At 35.5% G+C, this 20,157-nt stretch overlaps 2 protein-coding genes across 2 annotated transcripts; both read left to right on the plus strand.

Annotated features, from left to right (window-relative positions):
• Nucleotides 1–376: 376 nt before the first annotated feature.
• Nucleotides 377–9,224, plus strand: LOC143453060 (calcium-activated chloride channel regulator 3A-1-like). The gene is made up of 18 exons (XM_076954212.1): nucleotides 377–835; nucleotides 2,172–2,309; nucleotides 2,523–2,673; nucleotides 2,978–3,092; nucleotides 3,229–3,406; nucleotides 3,675–3,923; nucleotides 4,112–4,357; nucleotides 4,525–4,638; nucleotides 5,354–5,533; nucleotides 5,651–5,914; nucleotides 6,367–6,534; nucleotides 6,696–6,798; nucleotides 6,889–6,968; nucleotides 7,055–7,145; nucleotides 7,320–7,434; nucleotides 7,791–7,933; nucleotides 8,047–8,230; nucleotides 8,481–9,224. The coding sequence occupies exons 1-18, from the start codon at nucleotides 671–673 to the stop codon at nucleotides 8,893–8,895; spliced, it is 3,099 nt and encodes a 1,032-aa protein (XP_076810327.1). The 5' UTR covers nucleotides 377–670; the 3' UTR covers nucleotides 8,896–9,224.
• Nucleotides 9,225–9,945: 721 nt separating this feature from the next.
• LOC143453061 (calcium-activated chloride channel regulator 1-like) lies at nucleotides 9,946–19,658 on the plus strand. The gene is made up of 20 exons (XM_076954213.1): nucleotides 9,946–10,217; nucleotides 12,421–12,592; nucleotides 13,207–13,344; nucleotides 13,488–13,638; nucleotides 14,060–14,184; nucleotides 14,272–14,285; nucleotides 14,400–14,577; nucleotides 14,905–15,153; nucleotides 15,363–15,587; nucleotides 15,737–15,850; nucleotides 16,219–16,392; nucleotides 16,544–16,807; nucleotides 16,893–17,060; nucleotides 17,269–17,371; nucleotides 17,563–17,642; nucleotides 17,788–17,878; nucleotides 18,014–18,128; nucleotides 18,217–18,359; nucleotides 18,447–18,633; nucleotides 18,805–19,658. The coding sequence occupies exons 2-20, from the start codon at nucleotides 12,425–12,427 to the stop codon at nucleotides 18,995–18,997; spliced, it is 2,880 nt and encodes a 959-aa protein (XP_076810328.1). The 5' UTR covers nucleotides 9,946–10,217; nucleotides 12,421–12,424; the 3' UTR covers nucleotides 18,998–19,658.
• The last annotated feature ends 499 nt before the right edge of the window (nucleotides 19,659–20,157 follow it).

The following is a 20,157-nucleotide window of genomic DNA, read 5'->3' on the forward strand; positions in this document are numbered from 1 at the left end:
GGTTGAATCTAAATCTAAAGAATCTAAATATTTGATTGGTGAATAAGTAAAGATAGATATGCGGCAGTAGTTAGGCAGGGCAATGCATTGATTGTCAGCATAAAGTTAAAAGAAATATTCATCTCATGACCAATAAGTGGTCACGATCAAAGAAAAAAAAGAAGCAAGCGAAAGCTATCATTGCGAATATATGTGTATGACCTTGAGATTGCATAGGAAAAAGAAGAAATTTGCCTGCATTTTTTACATTTGGTTTTAGCTTGTTTGTATTGTTTGAGGCACATGTTTTATGTTTCAGTATTTAGGTATTTCATAAAGAGACTAACTTGTTTTAAATTATTAAATTTTAAATAATTAAATTTTTATGGACAGATCTGGTAGATTCGTATCTCGGACAAGGTCAGGGCATTTGGGTAAAAATTTGAGAAATCTTTCAGTTGAAGCCTATAAAACAAAATGGAGTAGATGTTCTGGTTTGAATAATACAGAAGAACGGAGAGGACCAAAAATTGAAAAACCGTTTTTAGAAATATTATTTTTGACAAATACAATAACAAAAAGCAATTGGTAGAATTCTAATTTACTACTTGTCAATAAAGTTTTAAGTTTTAGGCCAAAGTTTTGTTGTAAGTTGCAACATTCGCTTTTTTGTTAAGTGAAACTCGAATAAATGATTTTAGTAAATCTTTCGTTTATTTTGTGCGTCTTGGCTTGCTTTAAAGACGTCATTGTGTCGTCATCAATAGTGACTATTTCCAACAATGGTTACAGTGGACTGTTGATAGCAATCAATCCTGAAGTTCCTGAAAGTTCCCAGCTAATTGATGCCATCAAGGTACAAATTTGATTTTGGTTCACTTATAAACGCCAAATATAGTTAAAAGGTTGATGTTTGGGTGAACCAAGGTCCAAAGTTCTGGGTAAGAGGCAGTAATGGCAACATAACAAAATAAACTTTATCTCTGTTGGCATCGTTTACTCACATGACATGTTTGATTACTCAAAGCTGATTAATTTATCCGCTTTAGTTGAGGGGGATATCACTGTCTGTTTAAGTAGTTTTAGGATAAAATCCTTATGTAGTTTGCGTAATCTTGTGTTTACCTACCCAATTCTATAAATATTTTTGCAATATTGTACTATCCGTTTTTTTTTGTTTGAATAAATGAATTTGTCAAATTGAAATGGCAAAACGAAATTACTTACGCTGGGCAGAAATTTCTGATTTCTGACAAATTGGGTCAGATATGTCACAAACAAACTTTTTATGCGGAAGACAAGGGCCACAAATGGGCCAATAAAGCGGCTATCAAATAAACTAGGATGATTTAATTAACAAAGAAACCAAAATAGGGTAAGCACTTGTTTTAACATTATCCGATGACAACTTTATGTCTCAGAAATTCTAAGATCGACCATTTTAACCCTTCTACACTGTAGTTATGGGGCAATTAACGCGTGTAGTTGGTTGCAAAACTGCTTGCCTTGCGAAATTTTGTGTACCCATATCGGTCACCCATATCAGATTGGATTAAATTTAGTTCCAGTTTTATCACTTAGTGATTGGTATATTTGCAATTACCTTATCACAATATTACTGTTTACATAATACTTTGCTATAACCAAGTTCACAATCTCATGTAGAGAGTGCTTGCCTTGTCAATGCAGCGTTGCGATTTTGGAACAGCATAGTGGTATTGTTTTTTTTAATCAGTAAACTGTGTTTTTGATCTCAAGTTGTCCATCAAATTAAGTGTGTTGTATCAGTTTCTATAGCAAACAATGGTGAAGTAATTTTATTCTGGGAAATGAAAGGCAACATTTCTGTGTGCTTTCCTTGTTTGTCTGTGAAACGCTAAAGTTGAAATTATTGATATAGCAGCAAAGGGTGTTGCACACAATATTGCATCTGGCTTTTTGTGAAATACTTTTTCAATTTGGCTTGATACTTCAATTTGTGGTATTGTTGTTAACTATACCAATTATATCCTAGTGTTATGACGTTATTCCAGATATTGATAAAGTATTTTTCTATTAAAAATACCAGAATTAACAATGCAAAATTATCGATTGTCGTCAACATTGTTTTATTTTTTGTCAATTTGACATCTATTTTGCTTGAATAATTTAGTTAAATATATCTATTTCAAAATAACCTATTTGGTTTCCAGGAAGTATGGACTGATGCATCCAAAGCATTATACACTGCAACCAAACAAAGAGCTTACTTTGACCAAATCACAATCTTGGTGCCTAAATTTTGGAACGAGGGAACTTACCAACCAGCAGGAAAAGAAACCTACGACGCGGTACATGCTTGTAAATTTTATAACATGTTTTACAGCAAAAAAGAAATTTATGCATAGCACAAAATATTGCTTAAATTGCTGGTCAGTTATTTTTATAAAATATAACAAATATAGAGATATTTTCTATTTTTATTAACAGTCTTTTCTATTTTGTTGCATCAGCTCTTTAAAGGAAAGAATGGCTCTATGTTAAATGCTTTCATTTCTACTCAGGCGGATGTTTTAGTGGCCTACCCCAACCCAGTGTATCAAGACCAGCCATACACTCTACAGTACGGAGGTTGCGGCGAGCCTGGTACCTACATCCATCTCACACCTTCCTATCTTGTCAATGATTCGTTCGTGGACATCTTTGGACCTAAAGGTAATCATGTTGTAACGAACTGTACAGTATAAGCCACAAAGCAAACGAGTACTGCACGCATTCTTATGCATATACAGTCACAAACTTTTTTTGGATTGATTGTTATTGGGAAAACAAAGTTTGTGAGTCCCTTTAGTCACGGGGAAATCAAATGAAAACTTAATTCATCCGCCTATGTAATGATTTCCTAACAGATTAGTATAATGTTCATCCGATTGAGGTCATAGTTCTACCAGAACAACACTACTTCGTAGCCCTATAACATTTTCCTGACATAAACTTGAAAAATGAATTTTGCTTGTAGGAAAAGCAATGGCACACGAATGGGGTCACTACAGGTGGGGTGTGTTTGACGAAACCCCTACATACGGATACGACCCTTTTTACTACAACAGCATGGGACAGATTGAAGCAACGAGGTAGGAAAACGTAGCCGTATAACCACTATAATTATTGCATAACAATAACTTTATACTTGAAAATCCTTCTCTTCTTTGCATTTAAAAGCTTGATCTTCCATTGTGACCGTTGTTTTAAGACATCTAATCTTGGCAGATGTCCGGTCAACCTTAAGGGCGAGTTTAAAGTGATTGATTACTCAACCGGAACGACACATGACTGCCAGCGAAATGTGCAAGATGGTCTGCCTGAGGACAATTGCGTGTTCTTTCCTTACGAAGAGCAATCGTCGTATCTAACTTCATCTTTTATGTCCAACCAATACATAAAACAGGTTCAAGATTAATTTGTAAATATCAAGTGACGAATACGAGACGTTCATGATGCTGGTGCCAGTTGGAGAAGAAAAGTCCCTTTTGAAAAATGACGGATGTTGTCATATCTCCTTCTCATGGCTTAAAATTCATTCTTTTTGCTTAAAAGACTTTCACAAAATATTTCTTTCTTTCAATTCGACAAAACCTTAAAAAACTTTTTGGTTTGTGTTTAAGTTACTCTGGTGTGGATTAAATTTTCGTTTGAAACTCATCATAAATTTTCAGGTTGAATTATTTTGTCACAATGACAAAAACGATCCTTACAACATCCACAACAACGAAGCGCCAAACGAGCAGAACAGGATGTGCAACCTCCGGAGCACCTGGGAAGTCATCCTTGATTCCAGCGATTTCTCGAACGTGAATTCTCCAAATGTTGAAATCCTTGACACATCACCGACGTTTCGAGTTGTCAAGCCCTCGTCATCTAAACGATACGTTCTTGTTTTAGATACGTCTGGAAGCATGGACGGGGTAATGACATCATACATTTATGCAGTCACTTTAACATTTTGCAAAGGAAATATCTTTGTTCATTTTTAATAAACCTGCTGCCAGCATTAGCAGAACAGGCAGTTTTCATTCATATCGATTTGATTTTGCTTCACGACAAAGCATCGAATAAACTAATTCGGTCAACTGATTAAAACATTTTGTTTTAGAAAAAGCTAGAACAGATGCGACAAGTCGTGAGCATTTTTATTGGTCAATTTGTGCCAACGGGAGACCAAGTTGCTTTGGTGGAATTTGCTTCGAGTGCTTCAAAGCTGACAAGCCTTCGCACGTTAACAGACCAAAGCGATAGGGACTTTCTTCTGACCAAATTACCAAAAGATGCATCTGGCAACACCTGTATAGGTTGTGGCCTTCAAAGTGCCTTAGCGGTGAAGCCTAACACGCTTATTTTTGTTTGAATTAAGACTTAAAAGTGGGATTCATAACCAAAGCTTGAAGCTGAAAACTGGAGCTTAACTTACCATGAAGTTAATTCTCTGATTTGAGCCATTACCACTCCGACAATACGTTCAACTACAGCATATCTAAAATATTTTTAACGTCATAATTGTTTGTTTAGATTTTAGAAGAAAATGGGGAAGATCCGGCAGGAGGCAACATTGTGGTTTTCACAGATGGAGAAGAGAATGAAAATCCGTATGTTAAAGACGTCTCCCATGAAGTTTTACGAGCAGTAAGGGTTGTAGCTTATACTGTAGTTGTAGGACTCACAAATTTTAGTTCACATAGGCCTACTTACTAACTTGTAGTGACTTAATCAATGTACAACAAAAAACACCACTTTAAAAACAATAACTAAAAACACTTGGAGGTATAAACTTTATATTTATTGGATGTCTGTGTGAAACGTATTGAAAATTTCGACTGATTTTTCTTAACAAAATTTGTGTTTGACATAATTTAAAATGAAGTAATATTACGATAAAACCTTTAGCCTTTGTATTAATCAAAATATAATGTTATAGCGTTATATTGATCATATGTATTGTCATGCACGATGTTTTTAACGTCCATCTGAACCTCGGTTGCAGTCGTAGCCACTTGAGTTTTGCGTTTAAGTTGCTTGCAGAACCGTACAAATATTGTTGCTTTTAGCTTCTGTAAATATGCTGCTGATACGAGCTTTGTTTGACTTAAAAACAGTTCGTAAATATTTTTGCCGAAATCGCGTTTGACAGTAGGTTGGTAGTAGGTCTAACAATAGTATAGTTTGCATCATTCGCAATTTGATTTTCGTGAGTAGATCAAACAAACACTCTTAAATTAAACAGCTTTTAATTATTAGTTAAACCCGTTTCTGTTTGACCACCAACCACCCATGCGTTTATAGGAGGCATTTGAATTAGGAAGTTTTTGGTTTAAGATTTCAAGAAAAAAGCTATTTGCAGGGAGGGGTCGTTCACGCCATTTTCTTCAGCACAAGCGCAAGCAACGACCTGGCGACGTTAGTTGTCGATTCCGGTGGGATTTGGTTCTACGGAAGTGACGTCAGTATCAACAGCATTTTGGGAGCGTTCCAAACTCTTGCGTCACCTAACGACGGTGATGTTTACAGCGAAACATTTCAAGTAAATTTGAGATTACGAGTCTTTTCAAAACTAAAATTATTATCACAAAATACGTCACAGGAATGACAAAGCTACGAATATAACCCTCTAAAATGGCTGCGATCAATTGCAACACAGGTACACAGCTCGACTTTCGATGTAGACAAATACAGCACCTACAATGGATACGTTGACGTTGACTCAACAGTCGGCAACAACACTGTGTTCACTTTCATTTGGGATCAATACAATATTCAGATTGAAGTGGTGCTTGAACATCCATCTGGGTGTGTTTATTCAACCAACCACCTTGCAAATGCTAACTATTGTACGGGTCAACCGTTGGACAAAGTTGATCTTACGTTTAAAGTTGTCTCCTTTCCCCTGCCTGGCACTGCTGAAGTAAGTTGAATTTATTATCATACAACAAAATATTGAAATTACATCTCACCTTCAATATAACATTGAAGACTGACGCTGACACTGACGCTATAACATTGACAAACCTAAACAACATCATATATTTTAGTGTACTTTGTACAATCAATCCTTTACGTATATAAAAATTAACATATTGGAAACTGCCTTTACGGATATATAGTCTACGTGAAAATATCTAGTTCAAAAGTTGATAAAACTTAGAAACATTTCTTGTTTTAAAGTTGATATTTCTTTCGCATTGCAAAGAATTTCAATGCAAAAAAGCATCAAAGTTTTCGGGCTTGTCCAAAATTTTGTAGTTAGTTTATTTACTGTCACTCTCTTCACTGATAATGCCCTAGTCTGCATTGAACTCCGTAAAATTATTTTTTAACTTTGCTTTAATTTCAAATTAAACTTGTTCCACACCCTAGCCCGGTAGGTGGCGGTATTACGTGTCTAGCGCAGCCGATCGTTTGCAAAAAGTGATCGCCAGTGTGACGTCACAAGCAGCAGATAGATCAAAGCAACCGATTGTTGTCAGTTCTGGATTGGATAAAACTGATGTTGGCACTGGAGATGCTATCGTTGTGTATGCCCAGGTGAAAAAATATCACGAAAATTAAAAGTTAATTCAAATTTTATCAAGGTAACTTTATTTGGTATGATATTTTTCCAAATACGATGTTGCAGAAAAATAAATACTGAAAATTGTAGCAATAATCGAATCTCAATGTTTGAATAGAAGATTTCTTTGGTGCAGGTTTCGCAAGGTTTCGCTCCTGTCCTTGATGCAAATGTGCTTGCATTGGTGCAACAACCAGATGGAATCGTAAAAGAACTAGAACTATATGACGCGGGGGCGGGTAAGAAAGTTCTGTTAACCAAGTTCATCTGTTAACCAATTCTTGTAATTTCTTTCTTAACTTATTACTTATTTTAATGGTATCACACAGCACCTGATGTTAGGGCAGACGACGGTGTGTACTCGCGTTTTTTCACAAGCTACAGCACACCTGGAAGCTATGGAGTTCAGGTAAGCAAGTACATAGCAATATTGACTCGTGAAAGTGTGCGATGCGCTCTTTAAAGCGATGAACTTTGCCTAAATCGTACGTTCAGGTTACGGTAAGTCAAACAGCCAAAAGCTACAAAGCAACACGAGTAGCAGGGTCTAGAGCACCGGTCAACTTCGGAACAATAAAAGCGGATGGTGAAACAGCCATGTTTTTCTTTTTGATATATATTACTGAACACATCTTACAGTGGGTATCATGTTAAGTATTTTGAAAACAAACAAGAAAACATCTCAATCAAATCATAAAAACAATTAAAAGGCTTCTTGAAAATCAAACTGTTTTTATAGTTATAGTTGTTATTTAACCAGGCTCAGTAAGCATCAATCCAGATGGAATGCAATACGTCGGCACTAACGACGTCACTCCAGTTGAAACAGGAAATTTTTCTCGAGTGGTCACAAATGAAGGTTTTCAATACACAGGGTATATAATAAATGTACAATGAAATACAAAATGCAACAGGTGCATAGAATACAATAAGTTACAGTATCTGACAACAAACGTTGATACAAAAATGATGGAGTAGTCCCTTTATCAACAAAATCAGCATCACTGTAGATAAATCTTAGATACAGAAATAAAATTATCACCAGTTATAACAAGACCAACAGCGCGTAAAATTAACAGATTGAGATTAATTGAAATCTTTCTTTTTTCGGAATAGTTCAGCCCATTTTGGTCTTGCCTCTGTTATGTTATTAGTTTCTTACTGACATGCAAACCCACCTCCTAAAGCTACATTGAAGTGTTTTCGTTTAATAACCGTTTCCGTTTAACAGAATAGCCGTAAGTGAAGCAGATGATTTTTTCCCTCCCAGTGCAATATCAGATTTGAAAGCGGAACAAATGGACGTAAATGATCCTAATAGCGGAGTCGCTCTGTCTTTTACAGCCCCTGGAAATGACTATGATCAAGGCACAGGTACCCAGAGCATAGCATAAACAACCATGAACAAATCATGACATTTCTGTAGGTTTTCTTGTACGGTATATTTCCGAATCATTAAACTTTTATCGTTGTTTTATCTCATGCAGCGTTTCGTTTCGAGTTACGCTACGTAATCGACAACGTCACACAGCTAGTGGATGAGTTTGAAAATTGCACGATAGTGGAAGATACTGACGTCATTGAAGGTAACCTTACTCAACCAAAAGTAGCTGGATCAAAAGAAGTGTTCTTGATTTCAACTAACGGTTCATTTACCACCAACCAGATTACGTAAGTATTCAATCCATTCAAGCTATGATTTAAAATAAGTTTTAGAACACAAAACAACTGTTAAGTAAAAAAATTTTAAAACAGTTTTCACTTCCTGCGTATCCGTTGTGTCGTGTTTCGTGTTTGTGTTTAAACGCTTTTGCATAGAGTTCCAGAAACTCTGAAATGTATGCCCTAGTTTGCATATGTGCTTTTTACTTTAACTTATGCCTCTAAGAAGAAATAGTAATTAGTCGTGTTCTGTTCATAGGTTGGGTTTCGCACTTTTGGCAATCGATGAGAGCGGAAACAGGGCTGACCCATCCAATGTTGCCCCTATTACTTATTTCTACTCATCCCCAGTCGTTATCCAAACTACTACAGTCGATGATCTTACTACAGTCGGTGATCTTACTACAGTCGGTGATCTTACTACAGTCGGTGATCTTACTACAGACGCTAACACACCCAGCATCGCGAATGATTTCACCACAGACAGCAACTTCACCACAGACAACTATTCCACCCCAAAGGACGATATCACCACCGAAGGCTACTTCATCACAGAGGACTATACGACAACAGACAGCTACTCCACCGAAGGCGGCAACGCTTCCCGTGTAACCGCTACGATAAACTCAATACTGTTTATGGCCACATTGATACTTTACTTCTTAATGACTTAATTATGTCGCTATAGTTTCACAAAATTGTCTTAGTAGTGTTCATAAAACCAAATTGGAAAATTTTAAATTGATTTTATAAAAATGTTCTAAAGTCTAAACTATAGGTTATAATTAGAGCCCTGCTGAGGGCCTAAACCGCAGAGGCAGCATGAGCGGTTGCTGTAGCCTAAACTGACAATATTTGTTGTAGTGCCGTTGCCTTGCCGTATGCTGTATTCATCGTGTTAAGAGTGATGATACTTCAATGCAATTCTTATTTGTAATGAGTAATCACCCTCAAATGGGTTCGGCAATAAACGATTTAATTTTTGAAAACTTGATTGTGTTTTCTATTCTGCCCTCATCATTGACGGTTTTGATGCCAAAGTTCAAGACCAAACTGCTTTCCAATCAAACATAAATGCATTTTTATATCATATAATTAAGTACATTGAAACAAAGCATACAAGCATTTTGCAGAAAACTACAAGAACACCGAAGAGGACTCGAAATCAAGTATTGTAGTTAAGTATACAATGAAAGTTCATTAACTCAAAGTTATGAGAAAAGATCAGATGACTATGATTTATCTAAAATTTTGAGTTATCTAAAGCTGGAAAAAATTAACTTATTAGTGTCCTGGATTGGCAAAGGTGCTTTGTGTTGCCAAAATATTTGCACAAAGCGAACTCAAGTTAAGAAACTTTTACAGTACATTGTATTGCTTATCTAGGCTGGTTGTATTCGTAAATGCCAAGTAAGTGTATTAAGCATGTCATAAGTAAGTGCTAACTATTGTAAGTACTGCTTATGTTATTGTTATTAGTATAAAAAATACGAGATTAGAAAATACATACCAAGTGTTACGTAATGATACAACCTAAAAGACATCGGTGTAGTTTTTGCATGCTTAACGCAACCAACGAAACTAAATATCATTGTTAAAAATTTGTATTTAGTAAATTTGCCAGACATCAAGTTTCGGTGGCAGAGTACCATTTGACCCACTTGACGACTACGGACACCAAGTGGTCAGCGCTATTATAAGTGTATTGTGCAATACAGTTTTAATTTCATTGAAGTGTCAGCATTGCTAGATTTTCTGCGCTATGGGCTTGGTTTGTTGCAGTGTGGATATGATTGCCTATCAAAGCTATAGAAAAACAATTTGAAGCCTACATGAATTTAGATAAAATGTTTAAATATTAACGTAATAAACTGTTGGGTGAAACGTAGGAAGATTTTTGTTATTCCAGCTATTTCGTAATCAAACTTTGCTCTTATTTTGATGTTCTAATTGGGGTCAATTTCTTGAAGTTGTGTCGTGTAGTTAACAATATAAGGTGATTTGTTCAATATACTATAAGTTAATAGAATGTGCTTTACTACGTTTTTACGGTATTGTTTGCATGTGTCATAAGCTAAGAACATAATGTGCCTACAGATCGTATACCGTAGAAGTCTATATCGATAGCAGTCTAAACTGCTCATGGGCGATTTCAGCTCTCAAGTCAGCTGTAATTTGTCATTTGTTGAATGCTATGTTAGAACTGTGTATTTCCTGCATAATCCTAACCAGCTTGTGGTAGCGGCTCAAAACGGAAATAGTATATAGTTGATTAGCTTAATTTTACTAGATAAATTTTGTTTTGACGACAACTTATCATGATGTAACAAGTACAGCTCAAACGAAAAATAAACAAGGCAATTCAACGGAAAACCGAATAGTTTATCGGATAACTCCTGTAACAGAAACATTTACAGCCACACAAATATACGTTTACATAGATAACACTAATACCTACCATTTTAACAGGACGAAATGACTTGAACAAGTTTGCTTTATTGCAATTCCGTGTTGCAGTGTATTGTGCACTCGCAAGTAGAAAAATTTATAATTCTCTTGGAATGTTTATCAATGTTTATTAAGGGAGGAATTAAAGTCTTTAACTAAATTTCCATCACATAATAACTAAGATCGTTTCGATTGATTATTTACAATATAAACACGAATTTCCCTTACAAAGAAAGGCAACAGTGACATTCTTAGGAGCGAGTTTAATGATTGATATAATTTAACAAAATGGATGTGAAAGAGTCAAACTGAAAAACATCGCAAAGGAAAATAATAATCTCAGGAATCGTTACAAGTTTTGTCAGAGAAGGTAGCAGTCGCATTGGCTTGCATACCTGTCGAAAACTTTTATAGATAAGCAACAGAGCTGGTAAATCGAAGGCAATATTATTCATCTTTGACTCGAAGGTATTCATAGAAAACGTGAAACATAGATCACACAAAAACCAAAATGGTGATTTTGTTAATTCCGTTCCAAATAAACATGGAAATAGTTTTTAAAAGAATAATCATTTGCATTAGTCATATAAAAAGAATTATGCACGGAATTCAAACTCGTTCTACAAAAAAATATATAAATCATAAAGCCATCATGATTCTCGTCATGGCTATTCATAATATGATAAAGGAAATCGGTTAGACTTTGGTAGAAGCAAACGCTACGGCGGCTGTACTAACTATGGCAATGCAGGAAACCATAAAGGCAATTCAAACTTTAAAACTTCAAAAAAGCAAAACAAAAATGTAACAAAAATAAACCCAAAATTTGAATGGCGTATGTTCCAATAACAATTTATAAAACGTAAAATCGGATACTATAACTATAAATCGTATATGTATAAATGGCTTTATTCTCCGTCGTGTAAGAAATAGCAGCATGCAATTTGGAAAAGTAACAGAATTTAAAATCTAAGAAGTTTATCTAAGCTCTGCTTGCTTTTTGGACCGGCAGCAGACGTTTAAAAAATTCCATAACCTATATAACTTACAACTGATCAACAATACACAACACACTTTTCTTTCTCGAAATGTAGGTTACATTAAAATAAGATATGCACACATTGCGATAAGATACGTTATAGGATTGATCAAATAGAATTCGATCGATCACTGTGGAGTCACTTTATTGCGCCAAACATTTCTCATCATTTTCCGTTACTTATCAAATCCAAATATATGCACTGGCAAAACATATTTGCTACGCATGTAATGTATGAGCAGGGACCTATTTTCTTGGGGACGGAGGGGACGTGTTTCCTTTAATTTTATTACTCTTAATAACTAGTCGATTTACTGTTATTACATATACCATAATTGCAATTATGTTCTGTCACTGCGAAATGTTATGCATATCACTTCAAAACTATTACTTACAAATTCTTTTTTTTAGCAAATTATAGGTTCCAACTTTTTACCTGTAGTAAATGTTAGCAAAAAAGCAAACACGTCACGGAACATCTGATTTAAAAATTGTAAAAATTTTCACAGGAAAATAAAATTACACATTTGGACAGTATAAGATAAAAAAAACTTGGTCTATTACTTTGTAACTGTGAAGAAAGATAAGTGTTGGTTTAAGACCAATAGTAATTTTTATACTTACGTTACTAAGTAAATGCATTTAATTGCCAAATATTTTGTGTAAAATCTTGCAAAATTTTCATACATTTGTCTAAACATTGACTTTGCAGGAAGATGAACCTACCTGCAGGCCTATGGTTTATTTTATGTTTGTTGACGTCATTTTACGGCCTAGGACTGTCGTCATCAGCCGTTACTATTTCCAACAATGGTTACAGTGGACTGTTGATTGCCATCAATCCTGAAGTTCCAGAAAGCTCTGGGCTCATTGATGCCATCAAGGTATTGGCTGACAGAATGTTTATGACAATAAAATCAAAGTTGCGTTTTACCTCAGACATCTTTGCCTGTGCAAATTGCGACAATTGAAACTCCAGCTTATTTTACACCGTTGTTTCTGGGTATAACTCAATCAGGCTATATAAAAAAACAAAACAGAAAAGGCATTTTAAAAATGGTAAAATATTGACTTGGTTAAAAATGTATTATATAACCAACAAACCCACAACAGCACGCTACACTGCATAGCACAGTGCACGTTTCGATGTTCCGGTGTATATGGTACACTGCGTCTATGAACTTCTAGCTTATTTCATAGCTGCATAATATAGTTGGTCTCGCACTAGAGTTAAACTTTGCTGTGATTTGAAGGATGACGGGATGGTAAACTATATTTTGTGCTAAAAACATAAACCACGTCCTTTATAGCAGCATACTAAACCTTGAATTTGCAAAAACACGAAAGATTTTACGATTGCCTCGTGAATAAAATTTAATTAAAGTTTTTTCAACTTCATTTTAGTTTTTTTTTTAGAAAAAACATTTCTTTCTTTTGAATATAATTGCGATTTTCTGGTGAAAATATAAAAATCTATTTCAAAATATTTGTTTTGCAGGAAGTTTGGACAAATGCATCCAAAGCTTTATACACTGCAACCAAACAAAGAGCTTACTTCGCCAGTATCACAATCTTAGTGCCAAAATCTTGGAGCATGGGAACTTATCAAAGCGCTGGAAAAGAAACTTATAACGCGGTCGGTGGCCTTTGCAATTTTATGTACAGTTTATATTTTTTGCTATCTATGTGAATTATATGACGCACTTTTGTATGAAAGTATACATAATGTTTGCGTAAAACACACAAAATGTTTTCCAATGTCCTTTTTACGTTGTTTAGGCCGATGTACTTGTGGCCTACCGCAACCCAGTTTATCAAGATCAGCCATATACTCTACAGTACGGAGGTTGCGGCGAGCCCGGTACCTACATCCACCTCACACCTTCCTATCTTGTCAATGATTCGTTTGTGAACATCTTTGGACCTAAAGGTATGCACACGTTGTTGTAACTTTATGAAATGCTATAAAAATAAAATTTATTACACAAGAGTGTGCACCACGTGTCTTTATACCTAGGTTCCGCGTATACTTAAACATACTGTACATTTGCTTTCATGTATTTCTATCTTCGACATTTTTCCTCAGTTATATTACATTTTGTTTTACAATAAATTTGGTTCTACTTAATCGCACGTCAAAACCTTACTAAAACGTTACCACTGGCTAAACGTCATCCAAACTTTTATAAAAGAATTGATGTTTTATTCGTCATTCGTATTCCGTAACACTCGGGATTTTTTGAACAAAAGTATAGCTCTTGGTTGCAAAATAAGATACTTGTGTTTACCAAATTTATGTTTTCATGGAAAATTTACCTTTCTTAAATCTAAAGAAAGTACTTGATTTGAAGGCAAAGCAATGGTACACGAATGGGGTCACTACAGGTGGGGTGTGTTTGACGAAACCCCGACATACGGATATAACTCGTTTTACCAAAACAGCCTGGGACAGATTGAAGCAACGAGGTGGGAAAACGTAGCCATATAACCACAGTAATTATTATGTACCACCACACCACAGTACAGTACAACCACAGTAATATAACCACAGTAATAGGGACAGGTTGAAGCAACGAGGTAGATAAAACACCTAACTTTATGGTTGGATTTGTGGACTAGGATGTTGGATGTGTAAGTTTGTAAATTATTGGTTGTGCCAATAAATGTGCATTTAGTCGTTTATTTCCACAGATGTCCAGTAAACCTTAAGGGCGAGTTTAAGGTGATTGATTACTCAACCGGAACGGCACGTGACTGTCAGCGAAATGTACAAAACAGACTTCCGGAAGACGGCTGTGTTTTTTTGCCGTATGAGAAGCAGTTGTCGAATCTTACCTCGTCAATAATGTCCAACCAATATGTAGAAAAAGTAAAAAGTCTGTTGGTGACAATTGTTTAACTTTAAATACTTACTATCTCTATAAGTTGACATGTGTTCAAACATAAAGGTTCTCTTAAGATGAAAAATCTTCATTAATAATTTATGTAGACTTTTTGAATGCCAGCTAAGGCAGATTAATACAAGTTAATAATTGTAATGCATAATAAAGCTTTGAATTATATTTCAATGTTTGTTAATTTGTTTCTAAAATGTTTGAGTTAAAGCCTTTAACTTCAAATCCGGAATTAATTTCAGAAAGAAATATTTTTCTGCTTTGATGTAGCCAAGTTTCGTCATCGATTCATTTTCATCTAGGTTGAATTATTTTGTCACAATGAAAAAATCGATCCTTACAACATCCACAACAAAGAAGCTCCAAACGAGCAGAACAGGATGTGCAACCTCCGGAGCACCTGGGAAGTTATCCTTGATTCCAGCGACTTTGCGAACGCGAATTCTCCAAATGTTGCAATCCTTGACACATCACCGACGTTTCACGTCGTCAAGCTTACGTCATCTAAACGACACGTTCTTGTTTTGGACACATCGGGAAGCATGGGTTGGGTAATGACGTCATAAATGCACATAGTCTTATTTTGACAAGTCAGGACTTGTCTTAAAGAAGAAATTTTCTTTGTGACGTAAATTGGTTTACTGAAAGAAAGTAATATTTTCCTAAATATTTATTTTCATTGTGTTTAATGGAAGGAAGCTTTTGATGCAGCAGGGTGAAATTTATTATGGTTGTTTCCGTTGTTTATTTGTTGTTTCAGAAAGAAGGGCTTGAACAAATGCTTCAAGCTGTGAGTATTTTCATCGCTCAATTTGTACCCATCGGAGATCGAGTTGCTCTGGTTGAATTCGATTCCGTCGCTCAAAAGCTAACAAACCTTTGCACCATAAAAGATGAAACTAGCAGAGAAGATCTTCTTAACAATCTACCAACAACTGCTGGAGGAAATACCTGCATTGGCTGTGGTTTGGAAAAATCTTTAAAGGTAAAAAAAATTAGTATCCATCAAATTATGTAGTGCAAATCATTCTGTCGTAACCATTCTTACGTGATAGAGGCTTTATAAAATCATAGTCATAAAACACAAACTTTGAGATAAAACTTACTATACTGGGAGTGCTATCATATTTACAGATCTTAGAAGAAGGCGGCGAAGATCCGACAGGAGGCAACATTGTGGTTTTCACAGATGGAGAAGAAAGTGAATACCCTTTTGTCAATGCAGTTGCTGACCAAGTTTTGCAGGCGGTAAAACATGTCATTATAACAATAGAATAAAAAGGAAAAGAGTTAGGAAATAAGACTTTAAGTTAAAAACTTCTAAAATAAGACTAATTTTGCATTAATCGTTGAAGTTCGTTAATATTGGTTTGTGTTAATGTGTTTTAATAGAAATTGCGTCATTTAAAAGCACACTTTGTTGTTTACATACTTTGTCTATACAACTTGCATGTTAGACACTATTATCAACTCTTGATAAAATAACAAGGTTACATACAGTTTGGGCTGGAGTCGTTATCGATTATCGTTATCGTCAACAAAACAATCATAACCAATTTTAAGCTGACTTGCAAAAGTTTTTTTAAACTAGAATTTAAATGTACAGTTGTTTGAAGGGTTCGGTCGTTCACGCCATTTTCTTCAACACAAACTCAAACGACGACCTAAAAAAATTGGTGGTCGATTCGTCAGGAATTTGGTTCTACGGAACTGACGTGAACAGCATCTTGGGAGCATTCGAAACTCTATCGTCATCCAACGATGGTGATGTTTACAGCAAAACATTTCAAGTAGCGTTTTGTAACTAGTTTATTTCTAGAAAGTAAAAGAGGCAATGTCATGCTATAATGCCCTAATACAAAACAAATTTTTTCGATTTACTTAAGATTAAAAGCATTAGGCAATGAGGCACTGATGCAAATTGACACAACATTTATCAAGGTACACAGCTCAACATTTGACGTGGATAAAAACAGCATTTTTAGCGGAATTGTTGATATTGACTCAACGGTTGGTAACAGCACTGTGTTCACTTTCACTTGGGGTCAATACGATGCTCAAGTTCACGTTGTGCTTCAGCATCCATCTGGGTGTAGTTATTCGACCAATCTCGTTGGTATCGTGGACAAATGTCCGGGGCAACCATTACATAAAATTGATTCCACTTTCAAAGTCGTTAATTTTCCTCTGCCCGGTACTGCTGACGTAAGTTTAAATTTTTAGTGGAAACCCTGTTTATGTTATTCAACAAACTAAAATCAATGACATTCAATTTTGTTCTACTAACCAGCCCGGTAGGTGGCGATATTACGTGTCTAGCACTGCGACCAGCTCACAAACAGTGGTAGCGAGTGTGACGTCACAAGCATCAGATCAAACGAAACAACCAATCGTTGTTAGTTCCGGATTGGACAAAACAAGCGCGGGGACCGGTGAAGCCATTGTCGTGTATGCTCAAGTAAGAGATCCTGTACAGCCCAAAGATTGCTATGTACATTATATTAACAGTAGCCTTCCATTTAAGTTTTAAATTTATCTTCAAGTCTATTATGCGATTGAGCACCAATAACCAGCTATGACCGAAATGCTTAATATACCATTTAGCGCAACTCTGTAACACGTTTCAATATTCGAATGTCAATGAATATAAGATATTTATGTTTCAGGTTTCGCAAGGTTTCGCTCCAGTCCTTGATGCAAATGTGCTGGCATTGATACAACAACCAGATGGAACTGTAAAAGAATTAGAACTTTTCGACGCAGGTGGAGGTAAGGAAAAGAAAGCTAACTTAAAGCTATTGTGTTCACTGCTCAAATACACATCTAATAAAGTATTAGGAAAATTATTAATTGTTTGTTAAAGTTATTTCGGCGCAGAAGCGGGTTAAACATTTGAACCTTGCAAACCACTTCTAGCACTTAATTTATCCAAACTTATCTAATCAAGAATTACCTTGCAGCGCCTGACGTTAGGGCCAACGATGGAGTTTACTCACGTTTTTTCACGAGTTACAGTGATTCTGGAAGTTATGGAGTTCGGGTAATATATTCGGCAATATAATTTTATTGAGGTTGCAATAATTTAGCTTGAAAATTGAACAGTGCTGAAAAACTATATCTGTGACTTCCAACGTCATTGTATAACTCAAAATGTATTTTCTAAAACATACGACTTTAAAAACCAGGTTAGAGTAAGTAAAACTGCCAATTCCATCAAAGCAACACATGTTGCTGGGTCAAGATCGCCGGTCAACCTTGGAACAATAAAATCAGATGGTGAGGTGTTTTTATGTTCCTAAACTTGTTTCATCACCCATTCACACAAATGAAACGAACAACTACGTCTACATATACAAACGAAACAAAGTACATGTATTAGACGTAAGTTTCAAATATGTTTTATCTAAACAGGTTCGGTAAGCATTGATCCAGAGGGAATCAATTACGTCAGAAACGATGTTGGTCTTTCAATTGAAACTGGAAACTTTTCTCGAGAGGTCACAAACGAAGGCTTTCAATACATCGGGTATAGAAAATAAAATTGTTAAAACTCTGAAATATTTGTACAAAGAAAGAGGTATCAGAATAACTACCGCGTTACTTAACTTTGACAGGCAAGCAGTAACGAAAACGGACGACTTTTTTCCACCTAACGCAGTAAAAGATTTAAAAGCGGAGCAAAAGAGCTTGACCAATTCTGAAAGTGGAGTGGCCTTGATTTTCACGGCGCCAGGAGACGATTATGACCAAGGCACAGGTAACGACGACTTAATATAAATTTACTGATAGGTTTGAACAACCTTGATTGATTGAGCAAAATTATTTGTTTGCTACTTACTTTAAGCTTTTCGTTACGAGTTACGTTACGTAATCAACAACGTCACACAACTGGCGGATGCGTTTGAAAATTGCACGTTGGTGGAAGATACTGACGTCATTGAAGGTAACCTCACCCAACCAAAAGCAGCTGAAACAAAAGAAACTTTCTTGATTTCAAACAACTTTCCATTTCCCATGAAAGGCCAAGTTACGTAAGTCATCAAGTTGCACACAAACAATGTTTAAGTTTAAAAACTTTTTTCTTTTTCCTCTGCGCATGTTTTCAGTCGTATTCAGCTTTTAAATGATATTGCATAGAGTTTTAGTAACTATGATACCTCACGCTTTAGCTTGTATACCTGAGTTGTTATATGCTCCTATAGGTTAGGTTTTGCACTTTTGGCAATCGATGAGAGCGGAAACAGAGCAGATCCATCCAATGTTGCCCCAGTTGCTTATTTATACTCACCCCCTGTCGTTATCCAGCCCTCCACCAAAGGCGACGCTTCTCGTGTAGTCGCTACAATGACGTCACTGGCGTTCCTGACCGTAGTACTACTTCACTATATATACTAATTTAATTGCTTTGCGACGACTTTACATAGCCGTGTTGACAGAAACAAATTGGAGTATTTTTAGTTGGGTTTGTAGCAAATTACTAAATTTTAGGTTCCTTATACATTGGGCCCAGCATGGGGGCCAGAAATGCCAAAGCCGCAAGGACAATTGCTTGCATGAACAAATACATCGTAAACTGCACTAGATTTAGTTAATAGTATGACTGTATGTAATAGAAGTGTATCGGATGCTGTATCGAAAGTTAAAGTAATCGATCAAATTACTTCTAGTTATCCAAAGTTCTGAGTAACCGGAAGCTGGTTTTGGTTTAAAATATTTAGTAAGTCGCATAGATTGCATGGTGAAAAGATTTCTTGTTGTTTCCAAAATGTCGTATTGATCTAAGTCAAGTTAACGCGCTTTTACATTATATAGTGCTAAACCTACTACGTCATTGCAAAATATTTATAAGTGTTAAGTGGTCGTATAAATATTAAGTTACTGTATATGTACACTTCGTTCATTTACAGTATTCTATAAGCACACTTAAATATATTAATAGAGTTTGATATGCGCACGTGAACTTTCCTGTACAAAGCAACTTTGATAAAAGTTTGTATTCAATCAATTTATATGATGATAGATAAACAGCGAATAATAAAATAAATAAAAAAATCTTTAAAAGCTTTACTATGTGTTGTTTGTTTTATTCCAAACATTTGAGAAGTTTTAGACAAGTGATGTTTTAATGACAACCTTAAACAAATGGAAGAAACCACTTTGTGTAGCTGAGTTTGTATTTTTGCTCTATTTTAAGAAACAAATTAGTAGGTCAGTAGGTGTGTATGCTGCCAAAATATCAACTTATTAGTTATTGCCGGACCATTCCTTCCAAAACTGACAAAAAGAGTTAATAAAAAGGAACTGATATACCATAAAACGAAATAATCTAACGACTATAAAGAAAGACCATTTTGTTGTACCATATAGACCTACACTATCGTATTAACGGTTTTGCAATACAGTACAGTAGGCCTAGCACAAGTAAAATATTACTATCGCCTGAAATTTAGAACGCTTTTGCAAAAGGAAGGAATTGATTTGATAGGAATCGAAGAGAAAAACTAAATTTTGTGGCAGTTCATCACAGAAACACCAGAATTTTTGCTTTCAACAGT

This window comes from Clavelina lepadiformis, chromosome 4, assembly GCF_947623445.1.
Source record: "Clavelina lepadiformis chromosome 4, kaClaLepa1.1, whole genome shotgun sequence".
In the NCBI taxonomy this organism is placed as follows: Eukaryota; Metazoa; Chordata; class Ascidiacea; order Aplousobranchia; family Clavelinidae; genus Clavelina; species Clavelina lepadiformis.